The 18,894-nt window shown below is 39.4% G+C and overlaps 1 protein-coding gene across 3 annotated transcripts in view; it reads right to left on the reverse strand.

Moving 5' to 3' along the window:
* Nucleotides 1-659: 659 nt before the first annotated feature.
* The window catches only part of LOC111863218 (phosphatidylserine decarboxylase proenzyme, mitochondrial), a 36,851-nt gene continuing 18,616 nt past the window's right edge, over nucleotides 660-18,894 (reverse strand). For 2 of the 3 annotated variants that reach the window (XR_002842558.2, XR_002842559.2), the window contains exons 6-13: nucleotides 17,502-17,676; nucleotides 16,616-16,765; nucleotides 14,217-14,377; nucleotides 8,565-9,088; nucleotides 4,114-4,314; nucleotides 3,156-3,332; nucleotides 2,660-2,780; nucleotides 660-746 (exon numbers count right to left, since the gene is read on the reverse strand). Coding sequence is in view for 1 of the 3 variants with exons in the window: in XM_023849327.2 (XP_023705095.1) it covers nucleotides 8,852-9,088; nucleotides 14,217-14,377; nucleotides 16,616-16,765; nucleotides 17,502-17,676 (723 nt within the window). In the remaining 2 variants the exon portion in view is untranslated. Of the gene's footprint in view, nucleotides 747-2,659; nucleotides 2,781-3,155; nucleotides 3,333-4,113; nucleotides 4,315-7,871; nucleotides 9,089-14,216; nucleotides 14,378-16,615; nucleotides 16,766-17,501; nucleotides 17,677-18,894 lie in introns of those variants that run through there. The other variant, XM_023849327.2, reaches the window with a different exon arrangement.

The following is an 18,894-nucleotide window of genomic DNA, read 5'->3' on the forward strand; positions in this document are numbered from 1 at the left end:
AATCACAGTGGCCACACATCTTTGCCCACTCGAGGCATGGATGTCTGTGCAAGCAGTCGTGTTGCAGTGGGCCAAAACGCCATCCAAGGAGTCCACTATGTATACATTAAGAAACTGAAAAAGTGGCGATGGTCCAACAAAGGGCTGTAGAGCCACAGATCATAAATGAAAACTCAAAATGTGTATTAGTAATGTTCTTATTTTTGCATTACAGCAGTGTATTTAAATATGCCATTGTTTCATAGCAACTTATTGCTCCCAAACTTGAGTGACTTGTACTTAGCACACGTCACTCAAGAGGGGGCAATAAGTTGCTAGTGAAAATACTTTATTCTAATTTTGTTTTGTTTGTTTGCAGGTTGGGGAGAGCACCATGGCGAATAAGGATGGTTACATGCTGGAGAGGACATGTGCAGAGTGCCCAACAAAAGTGGCGCGTTTCGAGATAGTGCGCATAAAGGACTTCAAATTTTAACAGCAACATATTAAAAAAATATTGTAAGTAATGTTTAATTTCTTCCAGTGCACACTTACATAACATCTTGCATTATATAAAGCCAATCACATGATTACATGCAACACATACAGCAGTTAGCTACCAACAGTGGAATAAAGTGTATATTGTTGTGCAAATAAAAGACTGAGTTCATAGTGATGTATGTTGCTGATGAAGCTTGCATCTCCTGAATCGCACTATCTCGAAACACCCCACTTTTCCTGACATTCTGATACTTCATGTAGTCCTCCTGCAAAGAAAAAATAATGTTAATTTTCAGTCTGAAAAACATACAAAAATATTAAAAAGTGAACTTAAAATTTTTAACATGTTAATGGAGACAGTTGGATTTGAACCTGAGACCTTGTGAATACTACGCTGTAGTGCTAACCTCTAGACCACCAGGGCAGCTCAACAGTCATTTCTTTTAGAACCATACTTAAGTTGCTTTTCTCTTGTTACAGCAGGAGCTCTGTATGGGCTTGATGAGTGTTCTCTTGCTCTCATCACAGGCAACCAACTCTGTCACATCTGTAGTGATCCTGTTTTCTTCTCTGTGGATTACTTCTGCTTTATCCCATTGTATTCAGTGCAGAATACAATGGGATAAAGAAGATAAAATCCACAGAGAAGAAAACAGGATCACTACAGATGTGAGAGTTGGTAGTGATGAGAACAGCAGACAACCAAGCCAATGCATGAACTCCACATGGCTCCCTCTATTACAAGAGAAAAACAACTTAAGTAAGGTTCCAACAGACATTACTACTGAGCTGCCCTGGTGGTCTAGGGGTTAGCACTACAGCCTAGTATTCACAAGGTCTCAGGTTCAAACCCTACTGTCTCCACTAATATCAGAACAAGAAATAAATTTGTCAATGGAGAATCCTGTAACACAATATTCATACATACAATTTTAATGTCTACATAAATGAAAGTAAGGAATACAATTATTTTAATTATATAACTTCTACAACAAATTTAAGTCCTCAACCATCTCCTGTAACCTCTTCAGGGCCCCTATCCCTAACACGAACTCCATGTACTGACATCACCGCTCAGCATCTTTAACTACAGCACATCTACAAAGACAGATAATCATTTCTGGGGCTGTCTTTTAGGATGTGACACGATGCAGTCTTGTAGAAGTTCACCAATGTTTCAAAGGAAGGCACTACCTCCATCTTCAAGTGTTAGTAAGCTTTTACCATGCTACATGTCATCATATCCCAGAAGATAGTACCCTCCATGTCTCTCTCTCTCTCTCTGGGGTGAGGTATAACTTAACACATACAATGAAATGCTGTGTTTAGCGCATACTCTTTCTGGTTGTGGCTGAAACCCAGTAGACTCTGCACTACTCTCTGATGTTTAGTGAATTTCAGCTCAGTGTTTTGTGGTCAAAACAATAATATTCATGCTTTCAGCCACAAACTGTTGCTGCAGAGTAAGTTTTTCCTATATATCATTGTTCTAAAAATAATTTTATTAATCTTATAAGCTGATTAATTTCTTGATATAATTTTGTATAACCACTAGTGGAAACCTTGATTTAGTGTATGAAAAGCTGTTTCTCCAGAGATTCATTAAATCTGGATTTTGCTATATAAACATAAGAAAAATACAATTCTGCACTAGATCCATTTCAAATCAACGAATCTGACTGCACTATCACGGGTATGACATCAGCAAAATCTCCCTGCTGCTCCCACCTTGTCTTTGTTTATGTGCATTTATCCTCACATTTTTAAGCACAAAAGATTATTGAAGGTCATAGGGTGGGGGCTGGTTTTTATGGCCCACCTATTGCATACATACATCCTCACATTTTCCCTCCTTGTTTAGTACAGCGATGCTACCCTCTCTGAACACATCTGTGAGGAAGCAGCTCTGGGATCCCAGAGACCTCACCACCACAGACTGGTTCAAACCCCTGCCCTGAACTCTGCCTGACAAGCCCCATCCTGCTGACTGGTTGCACTGTCCAATTCTGGTCTCCTCACAGTCCTACACTGACCTCTTTGGGTTCCTACTGCAAACTGCTCAACCTTAACAGGGAGACTTCTGCCTTGATGATTTCATCAGATACTGCACTAACCTCTATGTTTGGAATCTCCACCTAGCCCACTGGTGACAGTGAAATGTATGTGATGTGACAGATACCTTTAGTACTGGAGCTCCTCCATGACAGTATGCAGTTCAAGTGCTGCATGGTACTTGCTCACTCACAGACAGAATGTCCACCACTGCAAACAGCTCTTCCTTCGCTGATTCCACTCCGGCACTGTAGACAGTAATGATTACATAGTGCCTTACAATCTCCAAATTCTAACAATATTATTATTGTTGATAATTTGCAAATTCTCTATAATAAGTTTTTTAAGTAATGAATAGTGCCCCTGCCTCTTAAGAACCCCAGGAAAAGGTATAGACATAAAGGAAGTAAACTGCACATGTTCTGGACTGAATACTAGACAGCAGCTATCAGCCTCATGCCCCAGCCACTTTAGCCCAAGAAAATGCCCATCATCAAGTTCACAGCCAGTCACTTGATGTGTCCCACCTACTTTTATCAAGTACAGAATGTACAAATACAAAATGATTCCCTGATTTTGAATTTCCAAACATATTCCATAATTATCATTTATTTGACACACACCTTAACTAGAGGAACTCCTCAGCGTTCCTGTGTAGCAGAATAGGGACTTCCTTGGTGCCCCTTTCTTGATCTGTAGTCACAGGAGTCCTCATGGATGATGCGCACTGGGGGGGAGAGTGACAGGCACCACGTCCTCCAATCAGCTACAGCAGTTGTCACTGATGGCTTTCTAGGGATCTGAAAAAACGAAATGATATTAAGCCTTATAATTTGAATACAAACACAGTAGAACCACCATTTACCATTCCTTCATTTAAGACTGAATTTCAAAAGTTGAATGTTTCAATATTAGTTTTCCCCAATTTAGTGCTCAGACCCATTGCTCCCCAAAGTAACCTTAAATGGGGTTTTACTGCAATGGTGTTGGTAAAGAAAAACTCTTATTTTGCCTGATGTTTTGTATGGGCATGAAACTTGGTCTCTCACATTAAAGGACCAATATAGGCTGGAAGTGTTTGGTCCTAAGAGAGAGGAAGTGATGGGAGGCTAGAGAAAAGTGCATAATAAAGAGCTTAAAAATTTGTATTTCTTGGCAGATATTATTAACTAACTTCTTGAAGCCGAGCCCTTCTTGAGAAGTCACCAGTTGTGCAGCTACTCAAGACATTCCAACATTTTATGGAACCCGAAGGTTCATTACCGTGTTCACAAGAGCCCTCCACTAGTCCCTATCAGTCCAGTCCATACCATGACCTTCAATCTCTAAGATCTATTTTAATATTATCCACCTGCCTATGTCTTGGTCTTCCTACTAGTCTCTTTTCTTCTGGCTCTGCCACAAGTATACATATCTGGATTTATTAAATGTGCAGAAAGTTTTGTCCCTTGGAGCTGAAATACCTTAATGTTCCCACGGTTTACTCCATAAAATCATCATTCTTGATCCAAACCTTTTTCACTTAAATGTTCTAATTAGTAAGAGGAAGTTTTGGAGAAAATCTTAAGACATCAAACTTACTTCATATAGCTCAGTAGGTATGGTGACTAGGCCCCAGGCTGAACAGAGGAACTGGGGTTCCATTCCTGGCAGGGGAAAGTCAGTCTTTTCTTCTCCATAATATTCGGACCAGCTCTGGAGTTCACCAGCCTCCTATACAATGGGTACCAGGGACGGACTCCGTGGGGATTAAACAGCCGGGGCATGAAGTTCGCCACTCACCTGTCATATATAGTGTCAAAGATTTGCACTGTCACCAGGTTTGTAACATATATATAATAATTAAAAATATGTAGATGATTTCAGCCAAGGCAAAGAGATTTTTCCTTTCTCTACAGCATCCAGACTGGCTCGGAGGCCCACCTGTCCTCCAGTCTAATTGGCACCAGAAGCTCTTCCCTTGGAGTATAACTACACTGCATACATCTTAATGGTGTGGTGCTTAATTATGCAGAGGGAGAATTTTACCTTTGTTCTCACAGAGGGGACATTCTGGGATGTGAATGTAATCTGCTAAAAGTCAACTGATGTTTCAGAGACACAAACCACCTCTCTCTGTTTCTCACCTGCTTCTTGCTGGTTTCTTACTTGGCTTAATCTTTCTCCCTGAAGAAGGGGGTGATAAGAAATTTCTGAAATGTCAGTCGACTTTGACTGGACACAGAACACGGAACTGTTCTTACCTTTCAATGTCTGTGGCCTGTCTCCATGCAAAATTTCACATGTTTACATCCAGTGGTTCATAAGTTACCGTCATTTTACGGACAGCTAAATGCAAATTCTGCTTACAATACATTAAAATGGATCATAAAGAAACAAGGTGTGGATGAGAATGAACTGACTCAGGATAGGATCCCAAATTCCACAAATAAATTATTGAAAAACAGAAATGTGTTAATATGTTGTCTTTTAACACATTCTTGTAAACACAGTAATAGACTTTCAAGTTCCATAAAATGTAAGGAATTTCTTGGACAGCTGAGCAGCCATCAACTTCTCAAGGAAATCCCCTGCACCATGAAGTCGGTTATTGAAAATATAAATAATTACTGAAGTTCTGTATAAAATAATATTTTCACAGTTATCTGAGAACTTTCATATTTCCCAGCGGTTTCTTCCCGCTCCTTTTCCAAGTCATCATTCATAACCATCCCAAAATTTCTTACTTAACACTCTGTGGACTGGCAATTTAAATATTTATATCACCCTGGGGACCAGTATTTTTAAATCTACTACCCTAACTTGTGCACTGTTCACTTTAAAATTTAATAAAAAATCGAATTAATTTTATGAACTAAAATTTTTTGAGTACACTTACCAATGCTCCTAGAAGTGCTTGAGAGTGTGATGTTTCTGGAAACATTCCCCTTTGTGAAGTGACATTACACAGAACTTGCAAATGTAGACAGTCATACTCCATTTTTGTGAACTGTGCAAACATGGCATTGCCTAGAAGGATGCTTCCCCTTGGAATGTTCACCCTTCACAATTTTCACGAGGGTATGTTTCCACATATCACCTGAGAGTCGCCCAGGGGGGTCCACATGAGGCCTCCGTGGCGTGGGAGTTGATGGGCCCACTCACACTAAGTCTCTGTCTGACTCTGGTTCTGTCACCACCATCTGGTCTGTAGCCCAGGCCTTTGCCCCATTCATCAGAAATGCTTTGTATTTCAATTTTGAATCAGGGTTTAATTTTTGTAAACCAAAAATGAATTGAAAATGGCACAATTTATAAGCCACAAGGCAACTTTCTTTGTCCACTTTATTGTTTTCCTAAGTTACTGCCTGGTACATACAGCTTGAAGATGAACAAAGGCATTTTCCTGGTGTGGGACAGGAAAACAGCGAGGTCATGTTACAGACTACTAAGCACATTCGGGAAGTCTGTTACGCACCAGTTATGCATCTGCATGGCACCAGAGCAAGGTATAGTGTGTTGCAACATAATGTGTCCTAAAATCGTAATATTATGCGACCGGTCCACAAAGTGTTAACACTACACAATACCCACAACTGAAAATGCAGCATTAAATAACTACCATCACCTCTGCCACCACTAACTAATGACATATATTTGCTGAACTATATTATTAGCCTACTGTTGGCAATTGGTAAGAGAGTAAAACCTGCCTTAAACAGACCCTTTATTAAACAGATTTTGTCTCAAAAGGAAATATTTTCAGGTTCCGTGACTTTGGGGCTGAAAAAGATGTTAAATATCCTGGATTAAACGGAAACAGAAATCATAATAAGCCTTTATACAGAAAATTTCCAGTCTTCCAGAATGCATTATTTAGAATAATTCTAGGCATCCTATACATTCTACAGAATTTTGTTTTCTCTAACTTTTTCAATTCAGGTTTTAACAGTACTGCACTACCTGCACTGAAATTCATTTGCACTGTTTGTCCCTTCTGGAAATTGTAATCAGTAAGGGCTCTAGGCCTATATTTTTACTTTAGCAGCTGTCATCATGACTACAAAGATAAGAGTTGTGCTTGATCTTAACACGAGTAAAAGTGATTCATGCAAATGAGTGAGATAAATTGTCTGTTAAGCAGACCCTGAAGATGTTTAATGTCAGTAAAACTCAAATGTACAAGATTCTAAAGAAGAAAACAGAAATTCTAAAGTGGTGGGAAAATTGTGCTAATGGAGAAATAAAGAGAGAACTTAATAAAACTGCAAATTAAGATATTACGGAAATAGTATGGGAGTGGTCTGTCAGTAACCGCCTCTGTGGGCTAGTGGTCAGAGTTCCTGGCTACAGATCCAGAGGTCCAGGTTCGATTCCCAGCGATACCAGACTTTATCTGAGAAGTAGTGGGTCCGGAATTGGGTCCACTCAGCCTCATGAGGATAACCGAGGAGCTATTTCGAGGAAACAGCAGCTCTGGTCTAGAAAACCGAAATTAACGGCCATGGGGATTTGTTGCACTGACCACGCGAAACCCTCTATTTGCAAAAGTTGGCACTAACTTTCCTGACAAGTGGCAGTCACTCGGTCGGTATAGTTCACTTGCAGACTAAAATCATGGAGTTTGTTTTTTGTTTGTGGTCTGTCAGTGTCGGGGTGAAAAATCACCACATGTCAGGACCTATGGTACGGGAATATGCTAAAAAGGTTGCTGAGAAACTGGGGAAGACTGAATTCAAAGCATCAAACAGATGACTGGAAAGTTTTCGCAAAAGACATCAGATAGCTTTTAATGAACTTTGTGGTGAATCAAGTGATGTAAATAGAGACCACCGAGGAGTGGGTAGCTAAATCAAGGGATATGAACCTGAAAACATAGCGGGTGAAGTTGCTGCTAGTGTAGAAAATGAGAATGACTAGCAGGACTTACAAAATTGCATGAATGAAGCTTTCAGTTACTGCAATGCTGAGGGCTACATCAACATAGACAAAGATGTGCACACAGAACCAGACACAATGGATATCGTTGCATTAGTTCAGAATTTTAGAGAAAGTCAGAAAGGAAGAATGGAGGAGGAGGAGAAGAGGAAGAAAGAGAAAAACTACGTTGTAATAGAAGAAGAAAAGTGAAGACTTATCAAGATGATGTCAACAGTTTAAAGGAACTAGAAGAATCTGCCATACAACAGAATAAGTCAGACATGCTTAGTGTAATTTCTCAAGCCAAAGTGTTTGTGGAAAGTCAGCCCGCTAAGACAGTAAACTGCATGCAAAAAAACTCTGCTCGAGTTCTGATAAAATTATAAAAAGTGAGTACTGCAATTTTTTTGTGTTCAGTGTAATGTTTGCATGTTCAATGATTATAGTGTGAACAAATTAATGACATTTTATTTTGTCTCAAATATGTGCATGTCCTGGTTTAATTATTATAGTATCCCTTGATTAAATGGAAACCTGGCTACAGCAGAAAAATGTTCTGGACCCTTGAAATTCCGTTTAAGACATGTTTTACATTACATTATATCAGAAAATGGTTTAACAGCAGGACTTCAAATTAAGTACAGCTTCTGCTACAAAACATACAATTATCAAACAATTAAAATATTATACACAGCTTCCACTAGCAGTCTGCAAGCTTGACTCTGACCATGCTTTTAAATCACACGGTCTAAGAATACTGTGACATGAAAGCCAGAACAGCCACTGCTAGGCAACAGCCAGTAAATACGTGCCTGCATCAACAAACATGCAAGTTGTCACTAGACAACAGTCCACTTACATGTCACACAACAGAATAGCTTTTGGAAACTATATTTTCTGTGTAGTCCATCCCAAGGCTATATAACTTGACTGGACTGAAACCTAGCGATATCTAGTGAAGACCGTTACCAAGCAATGACTATAGGAGACCACAGCAGACCAAGAAGACATAATGTCTGCAGTAATGATTCATAAAATGTGTACAGTGGCAACAGTATAGTTATGAGTTATTAGTGTTCAATAAATTCAACTATCAATTCAAACCCTGTGTCTAGTTACTAATAATCCCTTACCTGAAAACATCACACCAGTTCAAGTGATGTCACACAGCTACTGTCAGTGATCACTCTGACCATCAACTCTCAGGACAGGTAGCCAGGGACCCATTTTCGATCCCCTCACCTCCATGCCCATGGTTTCTGAGCCAAGGCCAAGCTCACAGATTGCTGGTAGCAACCGTACATTAGAAAGCACTTAAGGGTAGGAAAATGCATCTTCATTTGTTCTCATTCCACTTTAAAGGCACAACACTGAAGTCACCTGTCACAGTACATTATGCTCTATTACATATAACACTCTGTTACCCTACATGACAGTCACTAATACCTTCACCCACTAGAATTCGCTGTCCATTCACCAGCTTGAACTTATAGTCCTTTGGAGCTTCAAACAATAACACAATTGTCGAACCAAGACGGAACTCGCCAAATGGTTGTCCTTTGCACATCTCAATTTTTTCTCCCTGCGGCTCCATGAGGAATGAATCTCGATGTCGGGACTCCATCTTCCGCCATTTGCGTTGATTTGTTATCAGTTCCTGAAGGATAAGCAAAAGTAGAGTAAGCATTCTAACACTCCTCCATCACATGCACGCACTATGCACTGTAATAAAATCTCATTTCATTAATTATTCCACCTTAATTATTTATGGATTAATTATTAATGACACAAAAACACATTCAGAAAGCATCAAAATATTTTAAGCATTATAACAACTTAATAATCCTACATGAACAGTAATGTGTCAATAAGAATATAACAAAGATTATGCAGAAAGCAGTCTTCTGGGATTTGGCGCCGTGTATATGTGGTGTNGCATATTGTTCTGAATAGATGTGGTACTGAAACAAGAGATGGATGAACGAGTATGTTAGAATAAAAGATGACAAAATTACCACAAAAGTAAATTACAAGATGATTATACTATGGATAATCTTCATGATCATAAGAAGATAATGAAGATGGAAACATGTATGTCTACATGTACATGTAAATAAATACATCTGACTGGATGTGATAAAGGTTTATTAGCCACACTAATTTTATCATATGACTCAAGCCACATGATACTGAAGGATCTAAAATTACTTTTCAGAGGTTTCTTAAATATTTATTAATGATATTCTGAGGACAGAATGCAGAAGAGAATATCGGAACCTAAGAGGGAGGAAGCCGGTCACAGTAGCCGAGCAGTCTAGAGCATGCACTGTCTTCGCTCACTCGGAAGCCGTGATCGTGGGTTTGAATCCCACTCAGGGCATGGATGTTTGTGTGCGTTTTTCTGTGTTTGTCTACAGGTAGAGGCCTTGCGACGAGCTGATCACTCACCCAAGGAGGCCTACCATATGTGCAAGATCTAGAAAAATCGAAGTGAACGGAGTTCATGGAGGTAGGCCTAGGCCCACTGGGGCTGTAGTGCCAAGGAAAAAAAAAAAGAGGGAGGAAGCAACAGGAGACTAAACAAGTTTTATAACTGGTACTTCTCACAAGATATTATCAGAGTGTTCAAATCAAAGAGAATGAGATGGAGGGGGCACAGAATATGCATGTGAAATAAGATATGAATAGAAAAGTTTCTTCAAGGAACCTAAATGGAAGAAACCATTCAGAAGACCTAGGCATGGATGGGAAGACAATATTAAAATAGATGTTCAAGAAATAAATGTTAGGATATGACTGCATTCATCTGGCTTAGAAAAGAATCCAGTGGTGGGCTCCTGTAAATACAGCTAGGCTGCTAAAAGAGTTAAGCAACTAACAGGTTCTCCATGACTGCTCTACGGAGTCAGCTGGTATCAGTGACACAGATTATATGATGCTGAATGAAGTGAGAAGATTATTATGTGCAATTAAATGGAAGGGATACAGAAATACGTGATCATGAACTCTTTGAAGGTTGCTGGAGGGACTGAGGAAAACAACAAAGAACGCCAGACTAGATAACAGGTGTTCTAGCTAAATTCAAATAAGATGCTACTGAAACAAAAGTCACACAGATTACCACCCTGTCAGCCTGCTTGCCTTTTTCATAAACATAATGAAGTTTATTATATTATCATGTTCACATATGTGAAAATGATCTCCATCTATGTGTGCAACAGCTTCTGAATCAATGGAGTGCAACATTATCAATTGCAATGGTTGGCAATGAATATCAGAGGGCAATCAATGTATGGTGGTGAACTTGAAGTATCTACAGAGGAAATGGTCAGCTATTTGATGGCTATTTGAGAATCCCCCCCCCCAAAAAAGAAGTGGTAACATCTGAGGTCCTGGCAAATATCTTAAGTAGGTATCTAAATACAAGTCAGCAGCGTTACTGTTTCAGTGAACGTGCTCAGTATGTCTTTAATGATGCTAACTTGCAGCATCCTTGTATGACTAAAACCTTTGGTATGCAATGAAAAAGACAAATATGGATTTTCTGTTCCATTTGTCAAACTTGCTAATTGTGGTATGCCAAGTTACACATTCTGCAGTTGTTTTGCTGACAAAATCTTTGGGCCCTGCACCAATCACTTGTGTTCATGACCGGCTGGCAGCTTGAGGATAGATGCAGGCATGCACACGCACGCACACACACTGAAAAAAGTTACAGGCTTTAAGGGGATATAGTAAAGGTTTCCCTGTGACAGGCCATGGAGGCCCATAGGGTTGTGAGATGTTGAGGTTCCCACATTTTCTAGACAATCGGTTCATAGATGGAGGCAAGGTTGTCAGCCCTATGCGCCAATGGCACTTTATCCCCAAGAACATTCCCGGTACTCATTTCTGTTAGAGGCTGAATGGGGTATAGTACTCACTTAAGTGACCTAAAAAGTCCCAGTCAACAAACTTTTGGAAACAAATCCCTGCTGAGACATGGGTGAAGTTCATGTGATCTCCACAGCAGATGCGCTATGTGGTTCCTACTCATTTCAACATGACCTTCAGCTCTTCATCACACAGAGGTGTGCGCTCTGTCAAAAATTCCTGGTCTGAATTTATCTCATTACAGGCATACTCTCTGTTCACTACTCCAAAACCTCTGAGCCACTAACTAGTGCTGAATACACCAATGTCTTGAGGTGTCCCCACAGCCACAAATGCAGAGGATTAAGGTCAAATGACCATGCAAGCCAGTTGACTGGGCCTTTGCATCCTATCCACTGTTCACTGAAAAGCCTGGTTCAGGTGCTGTGTGACAATGAGGATAAAATGAGGTGGTGCCCCATCATGTATGAAGAGGATAATATGAGGTGGTGTCCCATCATGTATGAACCACACGAGTTATTGCTGATGAAGAAGTACACACTCCAAGAGTCATGGTAAATCGTTCACCAAAATATGATGGTACACTGCATCTATTAGTCTATTGGGTAAGACAAGTATAGCACTATCGCTAATTCACACACTCTGCAGTTCACTACAGCATACACTTAAGTCTTCTCAGCCTGCTGTGTCTTCACCAGCTTTCTGGTAACAACTTCCAACAGAAATGTTCCCCATCCCTCAACTGCCAGCTTCTAACAGCAACATCTCACAAGGACTAAACTGCAGCAATCCTCTAAGCAGCTCATTAACTCCCAAGGCTGGCAGCCACCTCACATCAACCTCCTACTCTTATCACTACCATCTCAAGACTCCCTCATAATCACAGGTGCTCCTCGTTATACAGCCTCGGCACACAATGGACAGAAAACACCTTTTCCAACAGTTCTACTGCTGCATCACACAACTATCACACGGACTATGTAGAGAACACCACTTCCCATTTACTCAATTTCTATGTGTTACGATCTGTTGGGGCCATTAACTAGCAACAGCTGTTGTATAGCTGCTTATTAATGTGGTGGTCATTGCCTAGCAACAGGTCTACATGTCACAATATTTATCAGAATTATGACTATTTCTTCATTTTATTTGTGTATGGTATGTACACACAATTGATTTGGAGTGATTTTTAATACGACATTTGTCAAGAGGTTCTGCTTTGTGCTATCATCACTCAAGTTTTATAACTACTTGAAAGTGATTATTAAATTGAGAAACACATGTCTCATATTGTTTCTTTATGAACACTTTTTCCTTATACTGGATGCAAGGCTGCCTCAAGACTAAATAAACTATACATTCAATTCTATGGCATGCCACAGTCATTGTAGCAGCCAGTTAATTCCACATTACATGTGAGATCTGTAGTGGGCAAAATGGCACTGGGGCAGGTTCTATGTGAGTACTTCAGTATTATCTGCTAATTCTCCATTTCCCTCATCTATCATCCAGGGCTAGTACAATGGGCCCTTTATGACCTATGTATCAAGGGACTAAGTCTCAGCCCACCCTAAAAATCAAAATATTTAAGTCCTAAGTCAATGCCATGGCAGGGAACAAGCAGCAACTAGCTGGAAGTTCAGATGTAGGTGAATCAGGACAAAATTCATTACATTCAGAGAGTGGGATTAAAAATTCTGTGGATTAGTATGTAGTAATTGATACTTTAGTGACTGGTGACAGTAGAGAAGGAAAAGGTAACGTTGTCCCAGTGCTTAACCTTTTGACGTGGTCATTTTAATTCCGCGGCCGCGGCTCCTGCGGTAATATATTCAGCCGGCCATTNTGCATAGATCCAGTTTCTTGACCTCAGCAGTAGGTGGAGGTGAATGGTCAGCTTCATGCCCTGGCCACTTTGCCTCATGAAAGAGCACCCAGTACCCACTGTATGAGAAGTTGGGTGCACCCCATAAACAGTCCGGACAACATGGAGAAGTAAAAATTCTTGACCCTACCAGGACTCAAACTCCAACCTCTTGGTCATCCAGCCCATAGCCAGTCGCTATACCGATTGTGTTATACTAAATGATTTTCAAAGGGCAAACATGCAGAGAGAATGTCTCAATGGATGATTTGGGCCCCAATGTGCAACATAGGACATAAGTGACATTTTCAATATTTTAAACTACTTTTCAATACAGAATTTTCTGGCAGAACGTAACCAAGATCAACTTTTACGCAGAACAATTCTTAAAAGAGTGGAGGGCTGAGGGGGTAGAATGTACTGAAAGAAGACCCTCATTGTATACTTGGAAACCAATAAGATATTATAGGATTTTCCCATAAAATCAGAGCAAATCTGATTAAAAGTGTACTTGTTATAGACACTCCATGTACCACCCACCCAATCTCTTGCCATCTAACCAACCAACTTCACAGAGAACAATCCTTCTAAGAAGCTAAAATTCATTCAGGAATTACCTTCTTTGCTCTGAGGTTATTTATACTGACTTAAATCCTCTGAAGATGATGGGTTTATGGAAAACCCTTCAATGAATAGTACAGAAATGTATGAAAACCATGAAACATCTTTCAAGCTGAGGAGTTCTATCTACTGGGATATAACACCATGTAGTCTGTTAAAAGCAAACCAACATTTTGGAAGAACATGTGGCCTCCATCTTCAGAGTCAAAGAAAAGCGAAGCAAGAAACCATCAAGCAAGCAGGTGGCAAGTCGGATGACTTTCAACAGACTATATGGCGTTACATCCCAGAACTCGTCACACCGCTGCTGTGAGAACCTCAAATCCTACATCTTTTGAGTTATTTTCCTCATTATATACAGAAAGAGTCTCTCATGGTATCACATTGTGAAACTTATTCCAGGCATTCAAGAAAATACAATAATTACCTTATCACAGTAGACATGTATGGAGCCAACATTTGTTGCACCAACAGCTGTCAGTGAGAAGAAACCATGCTTCCAGTGACCCACATAGACAGCCCGCTCATTCAAGGTGAAAAGGTCAGGTATCCATTGTGCCACCTTTGGGTTCACACTCAAGAGTTCTCCTACAAACAAAAATATTCAGATACAAATCACAGAACTAAAACTGCAATGAAATATACTATTTAGCTCAGAAGAAAGTGCATATATTACAAGTCTCTGAAAAGAAACCAAAGAAAATACTTGAAAAGGAGAAATAAAACTGGAGTGGAATGGACCAGAGTATTTCAATTGGTAGTCCCTGGACTGGCAGCAGTACACAGTTTAATTTTTTTTGTGGTTTATTTTGTGAAGTGCCAGTATCCGACATGTATGGTGTCAAATGGTAGTTCACTGGTGAATAACGAATTCAAAAGGATTCGAGAGGAAGCAGTCATGGCATAATCCAAGGCACTATCCTTGCACTGACCTGGAGTGATTGAGTGGGGGGGAACCTCACTTAGGTAGCCAATGTTCTAGCCTAGATTTAAACCAAACACCCAATGAATACATACTCAGCTAATTCAGGCTGACTTGAAAATTCTACTTAGCATCATATTATATTATGATGCGGCACATACCGCCTCTTTAATTAATTATACTAATTGTAGGTAGGATCCCACATTCAAGAGGTATAGAGCTCCAAACCTGAGAAAGGAATCAGCATAGGATTTAGGAAACAGTACATTTCTGGGCCTTACCTCTGAACTCTTAATCTAAGAGCATCACAGGAAACATGTTTCTACAAATACAGAAAGCTACAATAATTGTTATTGGCAAAAATTATGCATAGAACATGAACTTTTTGTACAACGGTACAGTTTATGAAACACAGGGCTATGGACGGATAGAGGCTCAAGTGATCTTGCATTTTAATTCAGCAATGGTTGACTATGTGTATGTGAAATTATAGCAGGGGAGCTTCACCAATTGTTGAGCTTGAGTGTAGTTAAATATACGAATTAAACCACTGCCCAATGGAAAACCTGCTTACAGTTCCCTCAGATATTCAGTTCTGAGCATGTTTACTATAGCAAGCAAAGAGTAAAAAAAAGTCTTGTGTACTTATTTAGATGCATGTTTACTCATGAGCATTCTTGTGGAAGCACTTGCCATAAATAATGAAGTACTGTGATTAATTTAATCTCTGTGTAAACACAAAACATGTTCAGTATCATGTTAATCTGATTACTTTTATAATTCTGTAAAGATTGTTAAACTCTCCAAGACCGCAGTGCATAGTTTATTTAGAAGCAATGAGTCGTCTGCACCAAGCAATTCCTGTTCAAGTCCTTCAAGGTTAGGACCTTCTTAATTCCCTTTCAAACTCCTCAGCAATTCTGAGATCTCAACAGCTCTACCCTGATATCACAAACTTGGTGTTTAGTATACCAAATGCACAGTTGACGCTTTTTCAGGCATGTGTCTGTGATAAGGATATGTCTTTTGTTAATCAGCATTTTTCCAGGGTAAGGACTCATTACATTCATTTTCAATGTAATTGCTTCATCTGCCATGAAGTAGCAGGGGAATGTTTCACTGCTGTCATCCACTGGCAGGGAAGTAGTTTTTCTTCCGGTTTGCTTAGTGAGGGGTGCAGTCCAGCTGGGTCCACTCAGCATGGCGGCCACTGATTGGCCTATTGTACCTGCCCCGGATGTTTATGATGATGGAGAATTTGGTGGAATGAAGATTGGCAGGGAAAACCGAAGTATTCGGAGAAAACCTGCCCCAGCGCCACTTTGTCCACCATAAATCCCACTTGACCACGCCTGGGATCAAACCCAGGCCACCGCGGTGGGAAGCTAGCGACTAACTGCTTGAGCTATGGCGGGGCCAGATTTTCTTCTGGTTACACAGCTGTACAAAAATTTGTACATTTTTTCCAAACTTGAGGTTCTATAAGATCCACTAATTAGGGGAAAGTTTTCAGTGCTCTCTGCATAAAATGATTTAAACAATTCTGGATCCTGGTTCTTTTAAAACAACAGAAGCAGCTGAATATAAATTGTCATGGAAGAACAGATGCAACCAATGTTTTCTTTTCCCATTTCCTCACTTCTCATGCTGTCTCAGCCACCATCATATTATAACAGGATCAATATTATTATCTGACATAACAGAAATGAAGTGCATGAAATTAAAAATCGCATATTAAGTCAGAAGAATACATCCACATGAGATGATGTGAATAGCTCATCAAACAAAAGTTTCCTAATCTGGAAACTAGTTTCTTGCTTGAAATCAGTGACTTTTCTTTGAAAGTTGAAGTTGCCAGTTTCTTTGGTATGCCCTCGCCCTAAATGTTATTTAATTTATCTTACCTTGGAAATGTCTCCTGAAGATGACATCCCATTGCACAGGTGAGTGAAATCGGTGGTAATCTCCTGGTGCCAGGTATACCACACACTGATACAGAGCTGTGTCTTTGTTAAGTAGCAGGGACTGCCTGTACTCAGATGGACTGCATGTACCTGTAATTTTGTGTAACAACTGACAGTAAGGTTAATATTTATTCAATTCAGTTACTTCATTATATAGGGGCATATTTTTCATTTTAAATGGGAAAAAATAGGCTTTTTTACATTTATATTACACACTCTTTGGAAGTTTTAGAAGATGTGACAGTGGAATTTCTCAAAACCAAAGGATGACGTCAAATTCTCCAGATTTAAGTCCATTGCTTTACCATGTTTTGAAGGTACTTAACCCCTAAATCGTGCTCTTTTAGTTACATAAATGGTTCAAAGGTTTCAGCACAAGATGGTACCTAATTCTCCAAGGTCTATTTAACAGTTCTACACCCATGTGGCATCCCTTTGCTTACAAGAAAATGTTTAAGCAAATCAAATATGTTGAGCTCACATGTTTACTTGGTGGGTCAATGCTTTCTTCACCGGTGGTTTCAGTTGCTTTACTGTGAAAATAGTTTAGTGGCAGGATTTTGTTTCTATAATAAATATATATATTATTTATAATATTTTTGTTATATTTTTCAGTTTCCTTCCTTCCATACTTTACACTGCCAACTGGATCAATGGCAAATAAATTCTGACTATCAATACAATCATTTCAGCAGAGATTGAAAATACACTAATTCAATTCTCAAAAACAACTGTCACCTTGATCTTCTTGAAAAACAAGGAAAACATTCATCATTCTTCTAATATTCTTGTTTTAATGCATATTTCTAATTTAATGTATAATTACCTAATACAATCTTGATGTCTTGATTTGTGTGGTTTGAATATGTATGTGAAAGCTTCCCATTCCATGTGGGCTCCCCAAGGAATCCCTGCAATGAGTATGTCACACCCTTCACCTGTTCCACACTGCATGTCTCAACAGGACCAAAGCTGATCACACGACCGTCAGCTGGTGATACCTAAGAAATCACAGCAACATTACTCATCAGCAGAAGTACACAAATATTGGCCAACAATGCATTCACATATTACTCAAAATTTTAAGGAAAGTCAATACAGAATTATGATATTTATTCTGCTGTAGACATAACTCATTATGATCCTACTTCTTTCAATTTTTATATGGAAACCTCTATATTTAAACTACAAGATGTATCATTTAAATGAAACTTAAACTACAGAAGTATCTGCAGGCTTACAAGTGACATCAACTTAACAAAACAAAAGCGTTACTTGTAGTTTTTCTCCATTTACAGTAACATATATAACAGCTTTACAGCAGATGCTGAAAATGTCCAGCACCTTCTTGGAGACAAATGTCTTCCAACTTAGTATGTTTTGTGTAACTTAAAAAGAATTTATGAGTTAATGCCAGCACTAGTCTCTTCAACAGTATGTTCTGTTTCCTCCAGACTTTATGGGTTATTCAAGCAACACAAATCCCTATAATAAGAATGAGGGTAGTATGAGGTCTGGAGACTGGGGTGACCGAAGGCCATGCCCAACAATGAGGTCCCCAAATAACTCTTGGGGTAAAGCAGTTGTGTCTGCAGTGTGGGTAATCACCACATGATGTTGAAACCATCAATCCCCTTCAGTTTTCTCCAACACAGACAAGAATTATGTGAGATTGTTCTGATAATGTTTCCCATGAGACACAACCTGTCATAAACATCTCATGCTTCCCAGACAGTTATCGTCAATTTCATTACACACAGGAAATAGCTTCTGATTTCATTTCTGTACTGTACTACTGTGTTTTGTTTTAAATGGTACATCCCATATTAGGACTTTCCACAAGCACATTATTCCCCACACAGATAATAAGAAAGGTGATGGAGCCCAGACCACTTACTCATGCACACACCTCAAGACTCATGTGATATACAACAGCACTGCAGTTTCATACAAAAAATTCTGCATAAACATCAACATCGAAAACAAAGCCTCCTCCAATTCTCTGATATTAGAACACTAAAAGGGTTCCAATGGGCCCACTCCCAAGCCAATTACATCGGACTTACTTTAACCCATCTTTCTGAGATCCACTTTAAAGTTATCATACAAACTTCAAATCACATTTAAAAGCTCTCAATACTTTAGATATAAAAATTCTGTAAGCACTGCTTATGTATTTACATTCCCCCCCCCCCCACAGTTATGGGAGGCACTATGCT

This window comes from Cryptotermes secundus, unplaced genomic scaffold, assembly GCF_002891405.2.
Source record: "Cryptotermes secundus unplaced genomic scaffold, Csec_1.0 scaffold665, whole genome shotgun sequence".
In the NCBI taxonomy this organism is placed as follows: domain Eukaryota; kingdom Metazoa; phylum Arthropoda; class Insecta; order Blattodea; family Kalotermitidae; genus Cryptotermes; species Cryptotermes secundus.